Below are 25,622 nucleotides of genomic sequence, written 5' to 3' on the forward strand. Positions count from 1 at the left end.
GAAGTTATGATTTGGTGGTGCTCAGGGATAGATTGCTGAGGTGGAAAACAGATGGTGTTTGAAATGTTCTTCCAGTAGGGGCAGTAGTTATTTTATTTTGCTATCTCAAAATAGCAGCAAAGGTTGATAAAATGGAGAACTATGGGATCTTAACTACTGAATTATGATTCAGGAGAAATGGAAAAGGAAAATTCATTTGAATGTATTTTTATACCTCTGTATTCTTTGTCCTCCATTTGAACCATGTCATTTGAAAAACTGTGTACCAGAAATAGTTGTTTCTTAAGCAATCTTGAAATAAAAATTTAAGTCCGAATGCAGACAGCAAATGTAATTTAGACACATGAAAGTTCATTTGATGAGAAAATATAAAAAGTTAATTCAGAGTAGAGGTGAACAAAAGAAGCCAGTCCTATGCCACCCTCATTACACATACCAAGGGCCGGGGAGTGCTCTTTCCCAGGCAAATCTAAGGGTACAGCCCATAGAGCCTCTTGCAAGATATTTAAAACAAGGGAAAGGCATTACTTTTCTACTTCTCTAAGTAGCCAGCCAAACTTAATAACCTAGGGCATCATTACAGTGGGTAGAGTAAGATTTGAAAACAAAAAGGACATTTTCAGGCATAAAAGAATTCTCCAGATACTCTCCACAAAATGAAGATGTGAAATGCATATCAAGAAATGGAGTCACCAATGAAATTCAAGGAAAAAACTTCCCCTTTGGGCAAGTTATTCCTCTGATTAGGGCTTTTCTAGTTTTTATCTTCCCCCAAGTTTTTTTCTGGAGGGAATATTAATGATTCTGGTGGGTGTGGGTTATTTGGCTGATTAAATTCAGTATGAAAATTCTTTGAACTAATGCCTTTATTAAAACTCAAGCTCCACCTACTCAAAAAATTACACCCTGAGGTTAAGGCTTTGAGCTTTGCCACCTGTCATTGCTATCCTTTTGGTACAACACACTCATGACACACTGAGTTTGTGTGTTCTCAAGCACAGAGCCAAAGACATTTTAAACAGTGTAATACTTAGACATATGCTTTCAGTGGAGCACCCATTTAATTGCTTTGTTGAACAAAGAGCTGCCCAATTTTGAAAATTATACATCAATGACATCATCAAGTAATTCAGGTAGAATATGACAGAAGTAAATTTCCCTTTAGAGGATCAGCAGATAACTAAATAATCCTCCTATATATTAGTAGTGCTAAATGTTACCAAACCAGTTATTAGTTATATAGTTATATTGGAAGTTATTAGTGCCATGTTGTTATGCTCTATAATTCACATAACAAAAACATTTAAACAGAGAAGAGTAATAGGAATGAAAGCCTCTAGACAGTAAGAGAAATAAAATTCTTCTTTGCAATTTGCTTTATTAACAACAGGGGAAAGAACACGTTCAGCAGCAAAACCAATCTACAAATTGTGTCTTTCAGCTGAAAACTTCATTTACCCTCAAAGGTTTATTTTAAGGCCTGTTGAGGGTATATTTCATTACTTACTGACATTTCAGAAAAATGTAAAAGTTACTGGAAAAGTTCTGAAAGTATTTATAATGTGAAAAATACTGAAGCTGAACAGGGTGAAAGGGCAGTATTTGTACTGAGGCTACATGAGCTCAGGAGTGGGAGAGTGTAATCAGTGGTTTCTGAGAAACACTATTCACTCAGCAAGCTGTATAAATCCACTTTAGGTGGTTTCAAAGTTTCCTTTCTGGTCTCTGTAACATGGAAGGCAAAAGTGGAGTAATATACAAAAAATTAGTTCTCCAGAGTTAGGTGGTCATTACTATCACAGTTCTTAGGTTCTGCCAAATCAAACTGGTGCACACCTTTGCTTGCTTTCAGGGAAGTTATTAGGATAGGCTGAGAATTACCCTGGAGGGCAATTCAGTATTTTTTTTTAGTCTTTTCTGCTGTATCAGGTTTTTTTCTTACTTCAGTTCTTCAGGGTTCTCAGTTGTGCTTAGAACAGATATCCATGAAATGTCTCACCATATATCTTTGGCCAGGCTCCACAGGATGGATATTGTTTTCAGCAGTAACTACTAGCTTCAGTAAGTGCTGTTGCAGCCTAAGCTACCTAATATTTGGTTTTATTATTTTTAGTGCTTGATCCTATTAATCAATGGCTACCCTATGGCTACAAGGTACTGGTTTTCCTGTGGTAGCAAAAGTCCTTTGATTGATGACTTTGTGCAAGATTGTGCAGATATGCACACAAAAAGAATATTTGACTTTTATCAGACAATCTATTATTAGCAGAATATCTCACAGTTTGAGTAGAGATGCAGGTACATGAAACCAAGAATATGTCAGCATATTTTTAGACAGGTTAATATCTTCCATTTGGCATACAATTACCACAGCTGAATATGAAAGATAAGGGAGTGCTAACAAATGTTTAACTGAATAAGTTTGCCTTTCTTCCTATATTTTCAGAGCTGTGGCAGTGATGTTAAAAAAAATTAGAAAAACCACACAAATTCCAAAATCTTATTCCCTTGCCACAGCTTTATAGCCAGCATTAGAGCTACCTTGCTTAACATCTACACCAGAGGAGGGCAAGGTAGGACAGGCAGACTTTCAGAAATATCCCACTGTGATATGTTTTATAATAGGGTTTCTTCTTTCTAAAATAAGAATATCATTATATTCTGATGATAGGATTATTATTTTATTGTAAAAAGTTAATATGGTGATATTTTTTGTAATACAATTTCTTCTTTCTAAACGAAACAATTATTCCTTTCTACGGGAATCTAGAACTTCTAATACATTCATGGCAGTCGCATGTGCATTTAGTGAACACCCACCCCCTAAAAAAGGCACAAACAACCTAAGCTTGGTGCCAAGTGCTGCATACAAGCTGCTGAGCTCTTCTTATTCCCAATAAATTGCCTGGACCTAGAAGATCAGGGTGCCTGAAAAAAAGCTCAAATAAACAAACCAGAGCATTGTGCCCATATAAACCAAGGTCTTGTGTGCAAAACTACAGGGATTGCTTTGTTTTCATCTTATTAAGCACTAAGGAGCTGAGATTGAAGTTGTTACAATACTAATCAGTAAATAACCAATAACTGTTCTTGTAGTACAGCTAGTCATGGGTTTTAAGCCAAAACAGTCCAAGAAATGGGTTTGGGTTTTTGGAGAGTATGGATCATTCTTGTCTATAGTAAAAAGCAAGCTGATGCTTAAAAATGAAACAGTAAGTATGCTATTATAGGAGTACAGATAAAATGGAACCCTAAAATTGGCTTGCTTTTATTTGATGAGGTTATATAGACACTTGGTATTAGAGGATAGTGTTGTATATAATCAAAAGGCATTTTGTGCAATATGTCTAAGTCCCTATAGGAAGTATTTAAATTTTCAGAATTAATGTTCGGTCGCTACTTAATATGCCCCAATGAATGTAATGCTGCCTTTTTTTTTTAATTTCTGCCTCAAAATATAAAAATATATTTATATAAGACTTTGTATTAATTGAATAACTTTATTCCAACTTAACACTGCTGTTTGTGTAATCAGACAAAACAGTCAAGCAGAGTTCTTTTCAAATTGTAAAGCAAAATGAGTAAATCAGTATTTTACAAATTATTTTATACTTCTATGTATATTCTGATATTTTCTAACATTTTAGGTGTAAATAGCATATAGTTTGAAACAGTTCACTTGTGATACACAATACAGCTGAAATATTTCTTTTCTTACCCAACAGAAAATCCATGTCTTCAAGAAGACCCTGCAAGCTTTGATCTATCCAATATCATCAACTACACCTCATAACTTTGAAATCTGGACAGCTACAACTCCCACATACTGTTATGAATGTGAAGGCCTTCTTTGGGGCATAGCCAGACAAGGCATGAGATGCACAGAATGTGGTGTCAAATGCCATGAGAAGTGCCAAGACCTCCTAAATGCTGACTGCTTGCAGAGTGAGTATTTCATTATAGCTGAAGTGTTGTATTAATTCACACCTTTTGATTTTGTGTGTATGCTCAACAATACCTTGAAATGAGGGACCAGCTCACCCAAAATCAGTGAAGGTGTGTTGATGCTCCTCAGTTGAGAAGTTAGCCAGAAGCTTAAGAGAAAACCTACTGTCAGAAAACCTACTGTTAGAAAACCTACTCATTTTGCTTTTGTCCTTGAAGTCTGTCAAATGTTGCTGGGCTTTTACAAAGTAATGCTTGCTAACATCAGTGAATTATTTACTTTCCACTGTCTATGGCAATACCTGGAGCAATTTATTACTTGACATAAACCCTCTTTGTTTTAGGTAACTCAAAACACAAAAAATGTCAAAGGAAATATTTTTAAATTATTCCTGCTACTTACTGTAGTCATATTGATGTGCTATAAAGTAGTCAAAAATATGAAACACTAAGTAGGATCTTCAAAATACTAAATACTGTATGTGTAAGGGAAAAAAATTTAGTCAGTAAGCCATTTGGCACTAGAATTAAAGCAAAGCAAGCAAAAAGCTCTGCTTGGTTCCAGCCACCGCACATTGTTCTGTGAAAATATATCAGGTGTATTGAAACGATTTTTAAATTACAACACAATTATTATACAAGATTCTAAGCAATAGAAAATTAAGACCTGGAAGTTTTCTGATTTGGAGTGAAATGGACTTCCATACTCTGGAGTTATTCAACACTGTTTACTGTTGATATGTTCCAGAGCTTCTACATGTAGGAAAAGTACAGAGATATTTCACTCAGTTCTTCCTTCTTTTCACTGTATTCTCTGTGTGAGGAGCTGTCATGCAGGATGGATCCTCAAGGTTTGCACTGCTCAGGAATCAATTAAAATTTCCCAGAGCAACTGACCCCATGGACAATAAATCAGTGATCAATGTCTAAATCAAACTTCCTAACTGTGCTTAATTGTGATTCTGTGCTGTGGTTGAAACTGGACTGCTGTCCCTTGGCCCATATCACCAGCCAAAACAACTGAGTCTTAAAAGAACAAAACCTCTAGAGGGCAAATTGCAGGTAAAATATTTAACAAGCCTAAGGGATCCCACTCTTCTCATTAGTATGCAAATGTTTCTGAGCATCCTGTCATATTTTTTGCAACAGATTAATTGTTCAGCGTTCATAGTATACTACTTTGAAAATTTCATGTTCTTTGTTTTCCATTGAAAAAGTGAATTGACCAATTGGTTAAATCTCTATTTCTGAGAAAGCTGATGCTAGCAGTGTCATAAAGTGAAATGTAGTTATTTTTATCATAGTCATTCTTTTGCCCACCTTGTAATCAGTAGGATGTATTCACCTTCAAACTTCTGTGATTTATTTTTTTAATATATAATCATTGCAGGTGTAGAAATGAATTCACATCTCAAGATCTTTGAGGTCAATATATAAACTTGTTCTCAATTAGATTTAGAAAAAAGCCACTAGCACTTTCATTAGCTCTCTCATCTTCAATAAGATATCCTTTCTAGTACTAGGTGCAATATTAAATTAGAATTGATTTCAATCATGTTGAGTTTGTATCAGTCCCTAGGGTGAAAGGAGCTTGTTAACTTTCTGTACAATGTAAGTTACACTGTTGTTTTAATTAGTTTGATCAATACTGCATGAAAAGAGTTGTTGATAGACAGCAGTGGAGGTTGTTAGCAATAGGGGACGTAAAACTAGTTGCAATAAATGAGTATAAAGAGAAAGATATTTACTCAAAGGAAGTTGTATTTTAACACATATTTCAGTTTTATCTGTACTCTCTCAAAAATCAACAAGGTTTCTCACAGGAATATGTTATTGCCATTCAGATTGTGCCCAGGGTTTATCATTCAGTTGTGTTGTTGCATTTCTACTTTTTAAGGAAGGGCAGAAAATAAGAGAAAATTTTAAAAGTTCCCTCCTGCATCTTCTAAGAATGACCTGTCATGTTTTCCAGACAGCTCAGCAATCATCTCTTTTATAATAAAATCACTAGATAATTTTTTAACTGGTGTTTTGTTTTATTGTAGCACATAATTCTGTTTCTACTAATTCCTAATTTTTCAGTCTCGATAATCTTTAATCACTAGAATTTTGGTCTTTCGTATTCAAAAATATTAGGTACTCTGACCAGGAGATTTCAAGATTTCTCAAGATTTAGTAGCCACAGAAAACTCCTTGAAGAAGCCATGTAATTCAGCCTTTTGGCAGTCTGAGATCACTTGTATCTGGTATTTCAACCCACACTTTTTCCACAGTAGTGATTGGCACTGAATAGTATTGGTTTAATAAATAATTTTATGTATGACACATAACACTGATGGAAGATGACTATTAACCCCTCATGTTAAAATAAATCAACTGATAATTTTAGATATCACAAAGAATATATATGAGGTATTATTCAGGTGACAGGAAGATCTCCTTCAGGTACTGCTGTACCAAGAGTTAACTGGAAACCTTAGAGAGGAAAAATAACAAAGTTAATTTTCAGTAACAATGGTGACCTTTTCTTTCATTTCAGGAGCAGCTGAGAAAAGTTCCAAACATGGTGCAGAAGACAAAACACAGAATATTATTAGTGCTATGAAGGAAAGAATGAAGATTAGAGAGAAAAATAGACCAGAGGTGTTTGAAGTGATCCAGGAAATGTTTAATATTTCTAAAGAAGATTTTGCACAATATACAAAAGCAGCAAAACAAAGTGTTTTGGATGGAACATCCAAATGGTCAGCAAAAATAACTATCACAGGTAATTTTCTTCTGTTCTAAGAGCTCTTTCTTTCCTACTGTCCTAATTCAGGAGCAAGATTTTTTTTATAAGTAGAGCCAGACTGTGTTCAATTGCATACTTGGTGCATATAAAAACATTGGAATTTGTAGGATGCCAACTGCAAGAGTTGAGTTTTAAGTTGCCAAAACCACTTTATATTCTACTGCTATAGGAAGGAAGACAAGGAAAAATAATGTATCTCCTCCACCTCCTACCAATATCTTCTGTGATAAGGATGAGATTTTTGCCACCAACTGCAAGAGTTTAAGTTCACAAAAAAAAAAAGGCTTTGAGTGATTAAGAAAACCTTTGAGCTTGCAATTCCAGATCCCATTGGTTTTGAAACTTATTATCCCTTCACATTGCTTGACTAAGGGTGTGTTCCATTTTAGAGATGCTGATGTTGAATAATTCTGCTCACTCCAAACATATTCCAGATGGCTTCCAATTGCATTAGCCTGGCTGATCATGAAGATTTCCAGGTCCTCTGACTTTGACATTTCAGTTTTTGAACTAAAACCTCAGCATAAATGGAGGTGGTGCATGAAACTCAAAAGAATAATTGTGGAATTTTGGGACTGTCACCAAGCACTAGGGACATATTTAATTCATATGTTTATTTTTAGTTCTACCTCTAAAGGATATTGAAGGCTGTCTAGTGTTCAGGACACTATGCACATACAATTTAATCCTTGAAGACTTTTACTAGGCTGTCCCTTCATTCTAGTACATAAATAGAAGAGTGATACTTCCTTGCCTTCTAAAACTTTCCCTGTGAATTTAGAGTGAATGAGGAGGACAAAATATGCTATTTTATTCCTAAGAGTGTTTTCAGAAATTGGATGTGTTAAAGAATAGCAGAATTTTACTTCTTTCACTAAAGTCAGCACATATGACTGAACCCACACCAAGCTCTGATCTGCTGAGCAAGGTGCCATTTTTAGGTAATCATTTTCTGAGCACGCCAAGGGAGCTTCATTATCCAAGATGATTGACATTAGAGAACGTTAACTCAATGTTACCACTGAGATGACTTAAAAAATGTGTGCAAAATAACAAAGTCGACTGCTGCTGAATGGTAAGAGCCAGAGCAAGTGTTTTAGCTGCAGTTCTCTGGTTTGGTAGGCTGCTCTTTGAGAGTTCTGCTTTCTCCTGAGATTTCCACTTTTATGAATTATGATGGAAAATCAAATTGTATGTATTTATTTTTGCCACTAAATTCATATCTATTAACTATACACCCACACTAACTGTCAGAAAGGATACCAAATACATAAACAGTTGATGATAATTTTTCAGAACTGTCACCCTCTCTGTGATAGCATAGAAAGTATTCTAAAAGTAATGGTTCATCTCTTAAAAGAGCAAATGGCGACCATGTCCCTCATGTTTAGTTCCATAAGCCACAGGGAACTGTGGAATATATATTTTTTATATTATTAGAGGTTTTACTTTGGAAATGTTAGTTTGGCTCTTTGGAGAAATTTTGGAATTTTTTATTTATTTATTTACTGGGGGCAGGGAACTTTAGGGAACTATCAGACTCAAGACAAGTTTTGCAACATTATATTCCTTGCCATTTTGACCAAACCAAAGTTTGATAAAAGTATTTGAATTATGTGTGAAAAGTATTTGTTTGGTGCTCAGTAGTGAATCTTTATATTTATTACTCTATTAAACCATACTTTTAAATATGATACAGTCCAGAAGGGTAATTTAGACAAACCTTGTCAGTCTCCAGAGTTACAGACATTGGGAAATCCAGAAACCTTTTCTTCAGGATCCATCACAGTGAGGCCTTTGTTTCCTGTTGCTGGTGTCATTCTCATTTACTTCTTGGCAATAAAGGCTATGAGGGCTAAAGCACATTTCTCTCCTTTGTTGCAGTTCTTTGTGCTCAGGGCTTGCAGGCTAAGGACAAAACTGGCTCAAGTGACCCATATGTTACTGTGCAAGTTGGCAAAAACAAGCGAAGAACAAAAACTATTTTTGGGAATTTGAATCCAGTATGGGATGAAAAATTCTACTTGTAAGTAGAGAAGATGCTGTTGATATTGCTTTTTTTAGTCTATATTTAGATCATATAACTCTACCAAGTGAAATGTTGGCTTAATATGAAAACATGTTTTGTCTGCACTATACATAGCATTATGAAATTAGCAAGTTCTGAATGGAGAGAGCATCAAAATTTACTGTGTCTTTATCTTATAGTGATCATGCAGCTTATAATTAAGTCTTTTTTGGGATCTGTTGGTGGTGTCTAATTATTCTAGTCTTTAAGGGAACTTAAATAAGTTTTCATACTTCAACCTTACATACCAAGTATTGTCATTAGAAATGCTTTCCTATATGCCAGATACCGACCATGCAAGGTGGATGTGTTTTTATTTGACACTGTGATTCTCTGAGGTGTAACTGGGGAATTTGGCAGTAACTGTTGTGCTCCAGGCTCAGGGTTGGTGTGTTTGTAATGTCCATACTTTTAGAGAGTGTTGTCTGAGTCAAATATGGAGACTACCATATGATGGCATTGTTTAGTTTATTGTAATATTTCTTTCCTCCTATAAAGAGGGAAGGAGTTTTCACTATTCCTATCTACATAAACAGCGCAGGCAGTTTCTGTGAGGGTTCAGGCATTTGAAATAGAGCCGTGCTTTCTTTGAGAAGGTGCAATGTCAAAACATGACAGGTTAACTTCTTACAGTCTGGTACTTCCCTGGTTTTTGGCCAAAATCTGCTACTTTGTTGAGAAGGAGGTTATTGTTTCAGTAGAGTGTGAAAGAGTTTTGGTCCAAGATGCTGCTTCTATTTGTCTGGAAAAGGAACTAAAGAATGCCAGCTGAATTAAACAATGTATGCCATTCCTTTGACAGATTCAAACATTTGTTTAGAAATTAATAGGTACTTCAGAAAAAAGAGACACCCAGAAACTCTTTACAAGCTTCTACTATCCAGAAAGCATTTTCTTTTTGAGTTAACTGTGTTACAGTGGTAACAGTTGAAGTGTCATACCTCACTGAATGGCTTTGAGTGTGCAAAAGCAGGTCATAATTGCGGTCTGGCATTTTAATTGTAGGAATTGCGTAATGTCAAAACTTGGATGAGCAATTCAGAAAATTTTGTGGAAAGTTTGTTGAATGTAGTTTATCAAAGATGTGACTCAAGCTACAATAAAAGCCCTTGAAACTTGCAAATATTTAATTTTTTTCCCTAGCACTATTATTATCATCTGCTGCCCTAGGAATAGTATTTATTACCCCCCCCCGAAACCTTACTATAGCATGTACCTCCTGAGCAACTGCTTTTCACCAAATACATTTTCCAACATTTTTATAGCATATGTGTTTTCTGAAATAATCTCCTTGACTTATTCAATGCGTTAGATTTCAGCTGAAAGTACATGAGAATTTCTAAATTGCATTAAAAAAACTATAAACATTTAACCAGAAGATTAAATCTAAAGTAAATCAATATAACTATTTAATTGACTCAGGAAGTGTTACTTAAATTAGGCTCTATCAGTGGCAATTGATATTTAAATCCTGTTGAAAATCCAACATTAACCATCACTATAACTTTTAAATTATAAAATTTAGAAATAAGATGTCTCAAAAATCTTACAATCTAATGCATACTTACCATACCAAAACATGTTTTCAAGTCCTCCCATCTGTTCCAAAATGAAGACTTGGAAAAAACATTGGCTCCCCACTGTGCATTTGCTCTGTCATAGCACATGGAGTGAGGGCAGTGTTCCTGTTCTTAGAACCACACGTGACCCAGATATGATTGCATGGTAACAGTGAGAGAATGTTTCTGACAAAATGCAGTCTGACCCCCTGCTAAATGACCATGGGACACTGGCATAGGTTTGAACAGGAGACCTCATAAAGGATAACTAAAATAGAGCTTTGTGGTGCACAAGGTAGAGAAGTAAATAGGCCAGCAGATGTTCATTTAATGAATGTAACATAGGTGCTAAGGGCTTTTATCCTTTCTCCTGGCATTATTAGAAATGCGATAACAGAGAAGTTTGGGGGCTTTTTCAATGAAACATCAGTGATAGGAGAGTTTCTTTCGATGCCAGAGCAGAGTCCTGCAGCTGTCACCTTCTCTTTGTGGTTGAGTGTGGCATCTGATACAGGAAAAGAGACTACATTTTCTTTTTTTTTTTTTTTTAATTACAGGAAGATATATTTGGCTGTATAGTTTTCAGCTTTGTAGAAACCTTTTTATTGATACACTATAATAAAAGTCTACTCTCATTCTTTTCTTGACTATTTTTAACAGTTGGTTACTGACATACAGAAATCAGTTTTTTTCTGACAGTGTTGTCTAGGGTAGCACACATCTCCGAATTGCCCTGCTGACTTTGCAGGTACCACATTTCTTCTGAACATTCATAAATACCTCAGATACAATTGTATAATGTAGACATCTTCCAAATAACTGGATGATAATTTACATTCTTTATTTTTCCTATTTTGGCTGTCACTAAGACAGCATAAGGGTTCTAATAAATATCTTCATTGGATTTATATTGCTACCTTCAGTGGATGAAAACATTTGCTCAAACTGATTTCAGTCATCCAGCTGTAGATGTTCTTTCTTTAGAGTTACTTTAAAGCATGGCCCTCACACAATATTGAATCTTAAATAAATTATTAGTGGATTCATTTTAAGCAATATTTACTGTCAGTGGCCAAGAGGACTTCACCAAAGTCCCTTTCAACTGTTATTTTGTGCATTCTTGAGCAGCTGGACTGACTTTTAAAAAATATTATCTTCACTGTACCTGAAGATAACATGGTTTGTTAACTGCCTAAATGATGCTTCAGTTTCCAGTGCTATTTAAGCAGAGTTTTGTGAGAATTGTTGAAATAGCTCAAGGATTGCCTCCTAGGCATGAGTGTATAACAAAGACTTGTATTACATAAAACTATTTGAGTAATAAAACCTACACATTAGTTTACTATACTCATCCATTCCAAAAGTTCTTCAATAATCAGTCTGAGACATTCTGCTAATTAAAATAACTGTATCTCACAGCCTCAGCCCAAATCAAGATAGCAGAACACCTCTAAGAAGCAATTCCAATGATAAATTGTTTGTTCAGTGATGATATTTTTCAGGTTTAGAGTACAGGATGCATGGTCTGAGTCTTCTTTTCAAACTGCCGTCAATCCAGATTAATTATACAACTCTCTTTTTGTTATGACAGAGTAAAATAATGCAAGAAAAAGCATAATTAGTCTCATTCTACTTTATCAGAAAGCATTGCCCGTGACAACACTGCTAAAGAATTGGGACTGTCCAGACTAGAGAAGAGACAAGTAGTGGAGGTAAGGATGTCTTTAAACACATCCTTTCTCCTGCAAAGAGGAAAGGAATAATCTATTTTCCATGCTTACTGTTACAGTAGAACAAGAATAATAGAACAAGTAATAGTATGGTAGAACAAGTAATAGCCACAAATAACACTTAGAGAGTTTTAAATCAGACTTCAGAAAAATTTTGCCAACAGTTGGGCTAATGAAATTCTGGGAGACATATCCTGAGGGACCATGGAACTGTCTCCGAACACCTAAGAACAAAGTGGACATAGCAATGGTGTGGATCTGGTCCTGGATTGCAGTAATGGCAATAATACTACTAATAAAGATGAGGGTAATAATAGCAATAAGTGGCTCCCTGAACTTACTGAGGGTGGCACACTATCACTTAGTTGTCATTTTAACACTGGATGCCGATCTCTCAGGAGGTATGTACAATAACATCATGCCAGTGCAACTAATATTAAATTTACATTGGGGTACTGTTGTAAAGATACTTTTTTATTCCGGTTTTATTACTCTAACCATTAGAATAAGCAGAATTCTATGAGGATTATTTCATGTCTGTGTGGCATTCTGGAAATGCAGAAGTAATGTAGTGTCACCAGATTGTTATTAAATAATTAAAACTGTCTCTTCTGTCTTGCATCTCTGAATAGACTGCAAATTCTCTAGTTTTCAGAAGCATCAGTACCCTCAATTTCTGTGTGCTAGAGAACAATGCATTTTTCATCTTCCTCTATCACACTTCTGTGAATGCTTTTACTGAGCACATAAAGCAGAGTGGTTAGAAGAGGAACACTGAAACTAGCATATGTTGTCTAGCCTTTAATTCCCTGGGCTGATTTTCCTGGAGTAAACAGAAGTAGGAATTCCACGCAGAGCTTCTGGACAGATGTTAGCAGTGACTAAAGCAGAACCTGCATGTCATTCCAGAGGGCTGTTTCTGAGTCTGGGCAGGTGAGCAGGATCATTCAGCTCTGGAACTTTAGCAGTCACTCCCTGCAGTCACACTGCCAGGGGCAGGCCAGGAGGAAATATTTGCTCAGCTACTCTTCAGTTTTTTAACACAAATCCATGCTAATTTTGTGGTCCTGTACAGGAACATTACGAAGGTAGCAGAGCTGACTCTGTTCTGATGCTTTGACACAAAGAAGAGCATGAGTTAACACATTGGTTGGGTCTGGTCTCACTGCGTTTCACTAACCTAAGATTAAAGGAGAAAAGGATGCTGAGGACAACTGAGGTGATCAGGGAATCCTGACCATCTGAATAAATATTTCTTTATCAACTAAGTGTATATCAGAGGGAAATTTATGTTGTCTCAGAAGAATAGAAATATGATGTTTGTGCTGAAATACACAGTGACTTTTTATATGCAGCATCTGTCAGAGAATCAAAGCAGGAATACGATTCTGTGAAAAGCACAGGTATGGTGATGAGGGTCACATAAATACTTCACCAGTGACAGATCTCCCTATGTCACTATAGAAATCCCCTGTCAATTATTTCTGTTGGGTGCACAGCTAAATGCGATGCTGGAACTTTAGCAATGTTAAGTAGTAACTTAGAGCTGCATTTTAGGAGAATTAAATAGCCTAGTTTCTTAAGGCCACAATGCTTATTTGGTTCACCTCTATTTTCCTATATTTTGTATGTTCTTGCCAATAGCCTTTGAATTTTGTGATCAGTCAGAGAAATTCCCCATATTGCCAAATAGTGTGTCTGTAATGTTCTATGAAAATATGTGGTTAGAGAGAGATGAGATACTTACTGTCCTCAGTATGACCTCATCCTATAACAGATACCAGGAGTTCACATAAAGGGGTAATTTATGAAAACCCCAGCTATGGGAGAAGATTCAGCAGGTGATTGTAGTTGGTTGGATATCAGGGAAGCCAGTAATAAGACAAAAGGAAACTGCACTCTATTAGTTTTGCTAATCACAGAACAATGCGCATTTTAATTACCAGAATTATCTGCGAAGTTAAAATCTGGAATATAGACAGACACAAGGATTTCTGTGATACTGAATGATGTCACAGTGTGGCAGAGTAAAAGCTGTGCATGCCATTTTTAGTGTCTGATTGGCCTTGACAATAATAATACCATTTACAGCACTTTATACTTCCAAAGCCCATTACCACCACTAATTAATTCTTAGAATACCCCTGAGGGGTTCTGCTTGGAAGATAAGTTGGAGTATTACTGTTTTAACACTGGAAACAGAGACAGATCACTAAGTAATGATAGTGCTGGGAATGGAATTTGAGTACAGACTCTTAATCAACTGTGAAAGTAATGCCCTGCTGAAGATGAAAATTTGCAGCTATGCTTCAAAATCATATTTAAAGATAAACAGAGGTATGTAATACAAAAAAATATTTCTGTAGCACTAGTGAATGAATATTAAAAGCAATACTTCATATGGATGCATGAGTATGGTATGATTTAACTGATGCCAGCTCTGTACTAGTCAAACTTCAGCAGAAAGTTTTTCACTAACCCAAACCTCTGCAGTCAGTGTTGGGATATTCCAATCAAGTCATCAAAAGCCATCACCAACAAATAGTAAATAGTCCTCACTGTGCCTTGTAGGAATAGCAGCAATAGAGTTTATTTTACATTTCTGTGCAAATAAATGCCAGGTGCAGCTGGGAGTAAAATTTTTTTCCACTGTGTACTCTGTAGATTAAAAGTGATGCCACTTCATTTCCTCATACATCCAGCACTTTCTCAAATCCACTCAACCCAGAAGGGGTTAGTAAGCCACTTAAATTTACAAGAATTTTTTTAGAGCATGGCATGGTCCCTACTTTTTCTCTATACCAGGGAATCAGAGGTCTTGAAGAACATTAATATCTCTTTTTTAAAAAACAGGTACTTATATTCCTGGTTTTTTCTGATTTCCTTTCTTTCCTTGATGAGATGTTTGTGCATACTTTTTGGTTTTTAACAAAAGCTACCTGACACACACTGGAAATATTCTTTAATTTTTTTATTACTTTTTGTATTACTCCAGAGTACTATTATGGTAGTTTACTGTATGTACTACATGGCATTCCTAAACAAATAAACCTGACATAACTGTATCTTTCCTAAGATATTTTTTACATAATAGCATAAAAAGTATGAATTTCAAATAAAAAATTTTAATGAGCAGTTATTGACATTCCTAAATACTATCTTTATGTATATATAATTCAATCCATTTATTCTCTTTATATGTAATAATTCTCATATACAGAGAAAGTTTTTTGTCTCTGGCAGTCTGGGTTGGCCTTTTTTTCCTCTGGATATTGCAGATTGTTTGTGCTTTGACATTTGGTGCAGTTAAGCAAGTGTGTGGAGATTGAGTTTAATGAATTAGACAGCAGTGCAGAGTAATATAGTTTATATACCACTCACATTTTGTGTTTTGTTTTTGTTTTTCCAGTGAATGTCATAACTCTACAGATAGAATAAAAGTAAGAGTATGGGATGAAGATGATGATATCAAATCTAGAGTAAAACAGCATTTCAAAAAGGAATCCGATGATTTCCTTGGGCAAACAATCATTGAAGTAAGAACACTGAGTGGAGAAATGGATGTATGGTATAATTTAGGTATGATTCTTACTGATTTTTTTAAAACAAATTTAGGTAGATTATTACTGTCTTTAACTTTGTGACTTCAAAATTTGTAGCTTTGGTACCAATGTATGACTTTTAAAATATTAAATATAACAGGTTGATTTGAAAATGAGAGATAGAATCCACACTGCTCCATCCCACTGTGCCACTGGCAGGGAGGGGGTAGAGAAAATTAGGAGTCAAGTAAACCTGTGAAGAAGGGATAGGTGAAGGGAAGGTGTGTTTTAAGATCTGGGTTTATTTTTCATTATCCTCCTCTGATTTCACTGGTAACAAATTGATTTTCCCCCAAGTCAAGTCTGGTTTTGGCCATGGAAGTAGTTGGTGAGTGATCTGTTCCCCATCCTTCTCTCGACCCATGGGGCTTTCATTAGATTTTCTATGCCCTGGCCAGCAGAGGAAGGGAGGTGATAGAGCAGCCTTGGTGGGCACCTATCAGAATCAACCCATCACACTCAGAGTAGTCCAGCTTGTTGGTAAAGTCTTCATAATTAAAGGAAAATAATAATAATTGGTACAGATGTCAGGTAGAAAAGTACAGTAATTTCAGTTGAGAAGGGGAAAGTAGTAAATAAATAGCTGTGTAGCCTTGCTTGAATGTGGGAGATAAAATAAGAGATTCTTTACTTCATAGTTAGTTATTCCATTTTGTGGCCTGAACCATGTGTGAGGTATTAAAAGACATTCTTATTTTCAACAGCAGGACTCCCTATCTTTCAAAGATTAAACTAGAATGATTTATGAAAGCTTTTCATATGACATACATGTGTTCTTGGTAGTTACTAATGTATTATTTTTCCACTCTTCAGAAAAGCGAACAGATAAATCGGCTGTCTCTGGGGCCATTAGACTGAAAATCAATGTTGAAATTGAAGGAGAGGAGAAAGTTGCTCCTTATCATGTGCAGTACACCTGTCTACATGAGGTATGTTGGAGAGTTTATAGTATACAGTATAGAAATCACTGTTCAGTTGTTGCATGGATAAAGAAATAAGGCTACAGAATATTAGAGCACTGAAACAAATAGCTGCTGCTGTACTTGAGGACAAGTTTGTTTTATATTTCCCATTCTGTATTGCTCAGGAAGTATCAGGTTCAGAGGCAAGGGTAGAAAACGTAAGACCACCAAACAGATCATTCCTGCCAGGAGGTGTTAGGAAAAGAGGTTGAGTCAGACAGATAAATTCTACCTGTAGTTTTATTTTTATTTAGCCCTTTGATACCTGATTGTTATCATCGGGAATACACAAACATTCTATATATTACAGATGTATACTGTAAAGTATTTCTTTTGTTTTACAGTAACACATATTTTGGAGAGTGAGAAAAAGGAGAAACACAAACTCTATAAAATCTAATTTTCCTTTCATCTAGTTTGCTTTTGTCAACATTGAAAAAAATAATCACTGATAAATAGGTGTGTCTTCTGAAAGATTTTCTTTGTAATTGATTATTCTTCCTTCAAATGGTCGTCCATGTAGAAGTTCTATTCTGGAAATACAAGTAGTTTCTGAAAGCTGATAGCTAATACATGGCAGAAGGTTCACCACTAGCATGTAGCCACAAAATCCCATTGCTCACCATTTGTAAAATCAGATATTTAGGGCATTTGTCCTGATCAATTTTGACCTGAAATTGCAAATGTTGGACTTACGAAGTAAATTACAATATTCAAATGCTTTAAGAGAGTCCAAGAGACAGTTATGGGCTAATTAGCAAAACTGAAAGTATTTCGATGTTTTAGGTTTTTTTTTCCAATCACTGAAAATAGGAAATAAAATCTGTTGGATTTTGTGGATACCTATGAAGTTGTAAAATTTGTGAATGCATATGGAGCTAGGCAATCTGAGAAGAATTCTATGCCATGAATGTCAAATCCTAGCTTTGCTCCCAAGGGTACTAAACCTAAGTTTTGTTGCACACCTTGCACAACGAGAGAGGCACCCGCAGTATTTCTGTTAGCTCCCTGTAACTGAAGGGCTTAAATAATGAATTTGAAATTTATTGGTCACAGATACAATTGAAATTGAAACACTCTGTAATAAGTATTATAACATCATTATTTCATTCATTAACAAGGGCATATAAAAGAGAAGTTTCTTCACTATTTTATGTTGCATTCTGTGCCAATTAACAGGAATGACTTTATATCAAGAAGATACAATGTGCTGAATCACAAGCTTGCTGACTAGTTTGAGCCAGTCTTTGGAAAAACGATTCAAAAATTGACTAGCAACATATTGAAGACTATATGTAGGATATATTTCAGAATGCTTCTTAAAAGACAAACTTTCATTTTTGAAACATTTCTTACTTTTAGAATCTGTTCCATTACCTGACGGAAGTGAAGTCGAATGGTGTGGTGAAAATCCCCGAGGTGAAAGGTGATGAGGCCTGGAAGGTTTACTTTGATGATGCTGCACAGGAAATTGTGGATGAATTTGCAATGCGCTATGGAATTGAATACATTTATCAAGCTATGACGTAAGTATCATCATGGCTGGCTTTCTGCTTTGCTGTGAACAATGTGTTTGAGGGAAGTAACGAGTCTCAAGCCTTTGTGAATTCATTCACTGTTTCTCTTGCATTCCTGACTTTAAATTCTTATCACTTCATCCATCTGATTCTCATTAAAGTGCTTCTCATCTGCAGTGGCTTTAAGATATAAGCATTTTATAAGCTGTTACTGGTATTGCTGCTAATGCATTCCTTAATCCTTATGACACTGATACATAGCACAGTTCAGAAAGACTTCCAGTGTTCCAGATGCAGCTGGAACAGGGTTTCAGAAGCTCTGTACTCTTTTCTACTACTATAGAAGCTCACTAGTGGCTACAGTGAGCTTCCATAATATATGTAAATAATTTGTGCAAACCATTTTTAACAGTACTGAGCCCTATTACTGCATTCTAAAGTAGCTGTCTGAACACCTTAGAACACAGCACCATAGAGCCCAGACATGTGAGATCCATCATGTGTTCTCAGTTTATCCAGCAAAAAGTTTTCTGGTGAAAAGGACTATATTCTGCTAGAGCTGTAGAAAAACAGGAGATTGAAGTGATTCCTATAAATAAAATTACAGGCTTTTCTCTCACAGAAACCTGGTAATGTGGGATTTTTAATCAGAACATCTCTCATTTTTTGCATCTCTTTACCTCCTAAAAAGAAGAGTCTTATAATAAGTAAGAAGGTACCTAAAAATCTCAAGTTTTCTTTCATTTGCAGAATATATTGACACCACCTACTATTGCAATGAGCTTGTCAGTGAATTCTTGTATTGTTCATCTAATAGAAGTTCAGGGAATATATTTTGTAATATACATATTTATAATGATCTTCCTTCAAGGAACTTACTCAGCATTGCAAAGAATAATTAATGATTGTATGTTTAATAATAATTAATTCTAACCAAGCCATTTTAAGTTAATTGACCTATTTTGCCTTGTCCTCTCTTTGTTCTTGCTTTCTTCTGTACCTTTTCCCCCAAATTTCCTTGATGTTGTTGATTGCAAACCAGGTATTTGAGGGCAGATGTAATGAGAAAGTGAATTTAATATTAGATGGTCACAAGAAATAAAAGCTAAGATTTCATTGTCCCCATACCCACATCCTTTTATATTTTAAAATGTTTCATGTCAATAATGAGCACTGCCTTTTTGAGGGAATGGCCCCAGCCTGTTTAAGTTGGGAATAAAATCAGTGATGCATGTAATCTCATGTAATACTTGGAGAAAAATATATATTCATATACGTTGTTTTGCTGAATCATCTGCAGACACATCTCAGAGCATTCAGACTTCAGGAAGAAGAGTAGTGAAGACACTAAGTCTATTTGTCATGAGGAATTTTCTTTTGAACTATTATCTCCTGGTTTTATTCTTTTTATGAGATTACCTTTTTCTTCTGGAACAATTTTAGTGGCTGGAAGAAAATGTGCAGCTTCTTGATTTGGAAAATAGAATTATCAGATTGCATTTTGTAACAAAGATCTTCTACTAAAACAAAAGCAATTTTCCAGTATACAACACAAAGAGAATTTGAATATAATCACTTTGCCCAGAGGAATATTGTGTAAGAATTTTTTGCTTGAGAATCTAGTTGCAGAATACTTCTACTGCATGTCTCATGGTAACATTGGAAATTAAAATGTTTGTATTTGTAAATGCAAAACTGATTAAGCTTTAATACCCTGGGATCCAGACCCCAGAGAGCATCTGCATTTTATCAGGCTACATGAGTTTTGGGATGCTGTATTCATATCTGTTTTAAAGTTAGCTATTATAAAAAGTTCCAGGGCTACTAAATGATAGTCAGTCTTGACCCTTTTAAGTATAGATAGATGCCACATGCTGGAGTAGGAGCATATGCCTTTCTGCATTTCTACACAACATAAACCTGATTAAGTTTCTCTGAAGTACCCCTGTCTAAAGTGATTTGGCATCCTGTTCCACTACAGCAGTAAACAATACCATTTGTCTATTATTTCTGGTTCATTATAGTGGCTTTGTCATCTATGATCTCTTAATAAAATCTGAAGATTTCCTTCTGGCCCTCAACAGTTATTTCTATCTTCTCCTTTAGAGCACAGAAATAATATTTCAAAAATTTAGTCTTGATTTTCTAAACACAGTGAATATATTCATACTGAAATGTGGGAATCAGACCAGGAGATACCACACAGGTTACCTGTCTGCTCTAATCATTGTCCCTACTTAGACCTTTCTCACCAAACTTAGAAAGATAATGAATTCAGGTGTGATTGCACCTCTTGCTGGGGATAGGAGCATCTCCACATTTTTATGAGATAAATGTAGACACTTTTTCTCTAAAGATGCTGACTTAGAAGGGGAGTTTTACTCTCAAGATACAGATTACCACTGTACAGTTCCTGAGCAAGGAAATCTGCTTTAAGGTACAAATGTGTAATTCATGTGAACAGAAAAACAGCCGTTGACCCAAAGTAAAATACAGCAAAAAGACTGATTCTGTTGCAGTAATTGCAGCTCTTTGAAGTCTTGACTGTATAGGTTACATAATCCACTCTTCTTTCTTATGACTATTTTATACTGCCATTCCTCATGGAGTCTGTACTAGAAGAAAAGCGAGACCATTACAGCCATTCTTACATAGTTCAGCAGATGAGAAATTTTTTTTGCTTTTTGATGGGTAACAGGCAGACAGACACTGTTAGCCACACAACTGGTATGTGTAACTCCCAGAAGTACAAGCAGGGATGTGTGTGACAGTAGGGAGGAAAATAAGTATCACAAAAAGCAGGAAGAAAAAGTAGAAAAACAGCACAGTGATCCAGCTGCCCTTTATTTTGATGACTTTTGGGGACTGATGGCAGTTTATGCTGTAAATTCAATGTCTAGAAGGAATCAAACTGAAATTTTATTTACCTACATATATTAAGCCTACATATATTTACCTACATATATTAACACTCTGCAGTGAAGAAAAATAACTTTTTTCCTGTCATTCATCTTTCAATTTAATATACTTCTCTTTAGAAGGCAAAAATCTGAGCACATATTGCAACAGTGTTTGACTAGACGCTGAAATTACACACAATATCAGCAGCCTGAATCTACTGTGTAATAGAGTCAAGTGCAATAAAAGCTCTATTAAGGTCTTTACTTCTTACTGGCAAGAGTCACCACAGGTAGAACCTAATGATTCTCAATCAGCAACATAGCTCTCATTCCAGCAGGTTAATGGGCACTAACTATGTCATCTTGTTCTCCTGCTAGTTTTCAATTAATGTGGCAGCATTACAGAAAGCACACAAATCGCCCATTAAACTAATTTTTTATTGATAGCATTTGCTTACTGATGAGTACAGCACATCAATTAGACTCCTTTCTTCGCTAATTCATGCTAACAGAAATATTGGAAGAATCCCAGGCACTGTCTATTGGTCAGAAAATTGCATAGTAAGAAAGTTGGAGCAAGCAGGCCTGGCTTCAGCTTATGCAGTGCAGCCTTGCTCTAAAATGTGTGAGACTTAGAAATGGTTGCTATGACATCATGTGCCCACTAGAAATTGTTAATAACTCATGCAACTGGCTGCTGTTTTCAAAGACCTGCAAAAACAAGGATAGGTGTTTACTTTGATTTATTCATTTTAGCAAGCAGAAGGAATCCAGGTATCTTGAAGGTAGCTGATAACCTGAGTTATCAGCACTCTGAGTCATGACCTATATTGTGTACTTAATAGGTCCTGTGAACATTAGAGATTTTAATTAAATGATGGAGAGAAACAAAAATCTGTCACACATGCTTTATCATAATTTTCACTAAGCACATTACAGGTGAAACAGTGCAGTGATACAATAAGGACATAAATTACAGCAATTGCTTTAAATTTTCCTTGTGAAAAATTGGTACAATTAGGGTCTAGTCTAAATATAAGAATTCAGTACAGGTAGCTCATTGTGAAATGCTTAGAGTAACCTTTAGAAGACGCCTTAAAATGTTGACCCAAACGATATTTCCATGGTCTGTCATGTTCCCTGAAGGCAATTGAGACAATCTCAGTGATTTCTTTGCTGCTGACAGCTCCTTTTGCCTCCCTTCTCCCTCAGAGGAGCATGTGTTACAGGTATGGCTCTAAGGCCAGTGGGGTTATTAGTGCCTTTTTGTCTCCAAACTGATGTTACTCATGCACTAAGGACCTTTAAGTCCACTAAAAGACTTTTGGAAATTAAAGGTCAACAGTATTAAAAGTATTAATTATTTTGTCAATTTTTTGATAATTCACTCTGATGATCCCTACATATATTTCCCAAACTTACTCAGAGATAAGGAAATATTTCTATTAGCTTTAAAGGTTACCTTTATTGGTGAGAACCACCTGACATCACCATTGTATTTTATTACAAAGGAAAGTATTATTCTTCTGCTTGACAGAAAACATGTGACATATGTTTTGAAAGATTTTTCTGAGGGGTAGAAAACTGTGTTTTTCTTTTGTTGAATTCACATTTCAGTCTTCAGAAGCACTTCTTGAAATTACTGGCTATGAATTAAAGTTTTGCAAACACTATTCCATGAGTACATAGCTGGGAATGCTGGGCTCTAGTCCTGGTTGGTTTCCGAGTACTTTTGAGCTGTTTCTCTCAGTTATGTAAAATGCAGATAATAGTGCTTAATAATTGCCCCCACAGGAAAACAATGTTGAATAATGCCTTAAAAGATGCTTTGGGCAGTCACAACAGTTTAAGGGTATTTGGCTTAAGTTCAGCAGGAAAGTTAATTTTTTTCTTGGAAGGGCATTAGTGCCCAGGTGGTTCAGGCCCAGCACACTGCTCTGCCTTATGCTCCTGAGGAGGAACAGGAGAGAGGAGCCGGAGACTCCAGCTAAGAGGAGCATGTGGCCGAATCAGGACCTTCAGTCATACAGAGCCTGATTGGAATTTCTTAATCCTCTTCTGTTTTTACACCCATTTTTACCACCATCTTTTCCCAGTCTCCTTCATTCTCTTTCCTATTTGTGTACATTTATTCTTTATCCCTCTCTCTCTCCCAGTCCTGCCTAATTATTGATCTTGAAATTAGGAATTTATGTTTAAAATTATAATGTTCACTCTCCTTGTGTGTCAGATCTTTCATTCATTTGTACCTCTCAGGTTTGTTGTGTTATAAGCCTTTTGTATGCTTCCAGCAGGCATCTCTTGTTTCATTAAACAAGTAAAGAGTGCTGCTACATTGCACCTCTGGTTTTGGGTGCTTTGGGTTTAACAGACTTGTTACCTAAATTTTGCTGGCCTGGATCAAAGTAGAAGAGTTTCAGTTATGGCCTAATTCAAATCAAGCTGGACCCAGAAGCTGCTTGAAGCACCTTTCATTAATAATGGAGGGTAAAATAAAAGCCACACTAAAATGCTAGTTTGAGTCTTTTAGTTGACAACAATTAAATCTTTTTCTACTATAGATCTCTGTGACTTTCCATGATGACGAGTTAGAGTTTGCTTTTTAGGTTTTCTTTAATAATTAATGTTTTGTTTAATAGCAATTAAGATAGTTAAGCCATGTTTTTGTATTTGGGATTTACAGAGTGAGAACTGAATGTGAATCTAATGTGGCTAGTTTGAAAATATCGGTGTGCAACAAGTGGCAACTGTGTCAAACATGTCTGGATTTTCCTCATATGCATCTGTACAATTTTCAACGAGGTAGCCTGAAAGTTACATCATTAGAGTTAGAAAGAAATTATAATGGGAGAAGAAGAAGATTCCGTGCCATCTTTAATAACTGTTGGTTTGTTTGAATTTCAGGCACTTTTCCTGTCTCTCTTCTAAATACATGTGCCCTGGTGTTCCAGCAGTTATGAGTACATTGTTGGCCAATATAAATGCTTTCTATGCTCACACAACAGCAGCAACAAATGTTTCTGCCTCAGATCGCTTTGCAGCTACTAACTTTGGGGTAAGTAGATTTTCTTTTTTAATAGAGTTCTAGTCATTTTCTTTTTTTCCCTAGTATATTCCATATTAAGTTCTACACTGATTTTTTTTTAATTGCTGATTTTAAAAAGTGAGGGCTGTTGTTAGCTTTTGAAAATTTTACCCTGACTCTTTAAAATTAATCATCACAAAAATCAGAAGAGATGCTGCTCAGCTCCTTGTGAGGCGTAGAGGCTAGAAAGCACTGGCACACGTTCACAGCGCTAAAATCTCCAACAAAGAGGTTTTTGTTTTATTGCAGTGAGCCTTGCAAACTGCTAACTGCAGTAGACTAAGTATTGGATGCAATTCCTTTCTTGGGCTGTGTCATCAGTGAACTCATGTTAACCTAATGGATGTGGCCATAAATGCTGCTCTTCTCACAATGATCCATAGTAATGGACTCTCTATGTTTTTTGCTGAAATTTTTGCTGGTAAATTGTCCAAGTCCTGGTTTCAGGAATTTTAGGAGAAATAGTAGCATTTCAGGGATGTGGTAATATTTTTATTATTGCTAAATTTTCTTCTGTGGATAAGTATCTCACAGCGTGGACTTCCTAGTCTTTGAACATGATAATAAATAAAGATTATTCACTCCTTATTCTGATTTCTTCACCTACTCTCAGAGGAATTGAGAGCAGTAAGGCAGAGCAATAATTCAAAGAGGTTGCCGTCATAGCTCTGGTATTGCGCATGATACAGAGGGTATAAACACAATCTTATGCTGAAAAATGCGTTTATTCTTTCCTTTTTTATTTTTTTAGTAAGGTTTTTATTTGCAGGGTTGATATCAAAGATAAATTTGATGTAACAGTTTTCATACAATATTATTTATTGACCTGAAATAAAATATTAATTGTAATTAAAATTTATTAAATACACATTAAAATTTCAAATTTAAAATTTTATTTGAAGTAGCTTTAGAGGTACTAGAACTCTTCTCCAGTATTAGAATAATAGAGGAATTATGAATTTCAGATTTTCAAGATAAAATTATGAAATTATACATTTGGATGTGTAAACCAAGAATTACTGACTTGTTGAAACAAGTCTTCTCTTTCAATGTTCAAGCTTTATTAGATCTCTGACTTTGATGCCATTTGTGAAATTTAGAATAGTTTTGCTGGATTTTTATCCTTTTTTCCCATTTTTCTAATGATCAGAACTACATTTGTCCTCAGACTGGGCAGAGATTAGGTCCTTTCTCTGATGGTAATGCCAGTTTGCCTCTGACGCAATTCCAATCCAATTCATAGTTCAACAGATGGATGGGAGAAGAGTAGTAGGAATCACTAAAAGAGATTTGGAGCTCTTTTTCAAACAATTGACTTATAGGCAAAATATGAGATTATTCTTCTCTCCTGGTCAAAAGGCATTTGTTAGTGAATAGCTGCACATCATTCATCAAAAAGAACATCTCAAATTCAAGTCCTCAGGCTACAGCTGGGAATGATTTGGCTGACTGAATATTTCAGT

The 25,622-nt window shown here is 35.6% G+C and overlaps 1 protein-coding gene across 2 annotated transcripts in view; it reads left to right on the plus strand.

Annotated features, from left to right (window-relative positions):
• Positions 1–25,622, plus strand: part of UNC13C (unc-13 homolog C) — a 121,442-nt gene that overhangs the window by 27,902 nt on the left and 67,918 nt on the right. For both annotated transcript variants that reach the window (XM_059482281.1, XM_059482279.1), the window contains 7 exons: positions 3,726–3,945; positions 6,485–6,712; positions 8,621–8,762; positions 15,503–15,672; positions 16,509–16,624; positions 18,020–18,183; positions 23,979–24,129. In XM_059482281.1, coding sequence (XP_059338264.1) covers positions 3,726–3,945; positions 6,485–6,712; positions 8,621–8,762; positions 15,503–15,672; positions 16,509–16,624; positions 18,020–18,183; positions 23,979–24,129 — 1,191 coding nt within the window. The remainder of the gene's footprint in view (positions 1–3,725; positions 3,946–6,484; positions 6,713–8,620; positions 8,763–15,502; positions 15,673–16,508; positions 16,625–18,019; positions 18,184–23,978; positions 24,130–25,622) is intronic.

The sequence above is a fragment of the Ammospiza nelsoni genome, chromosome 14 (assembly GCF_027579445.1).
Source record: "Ammospiza nelsoni isolate bAmmNel1 chromosome 14, bAmmNel1.pri, whole genome shotgun sequence".
NCBI classification, from domain to species: domain Eukaryota; kingdom Metazoa; phylum Chordata; class Aves; order Passeriformes; family Passerellidae; genus Ammospiza; species Ammospiza nelsoni.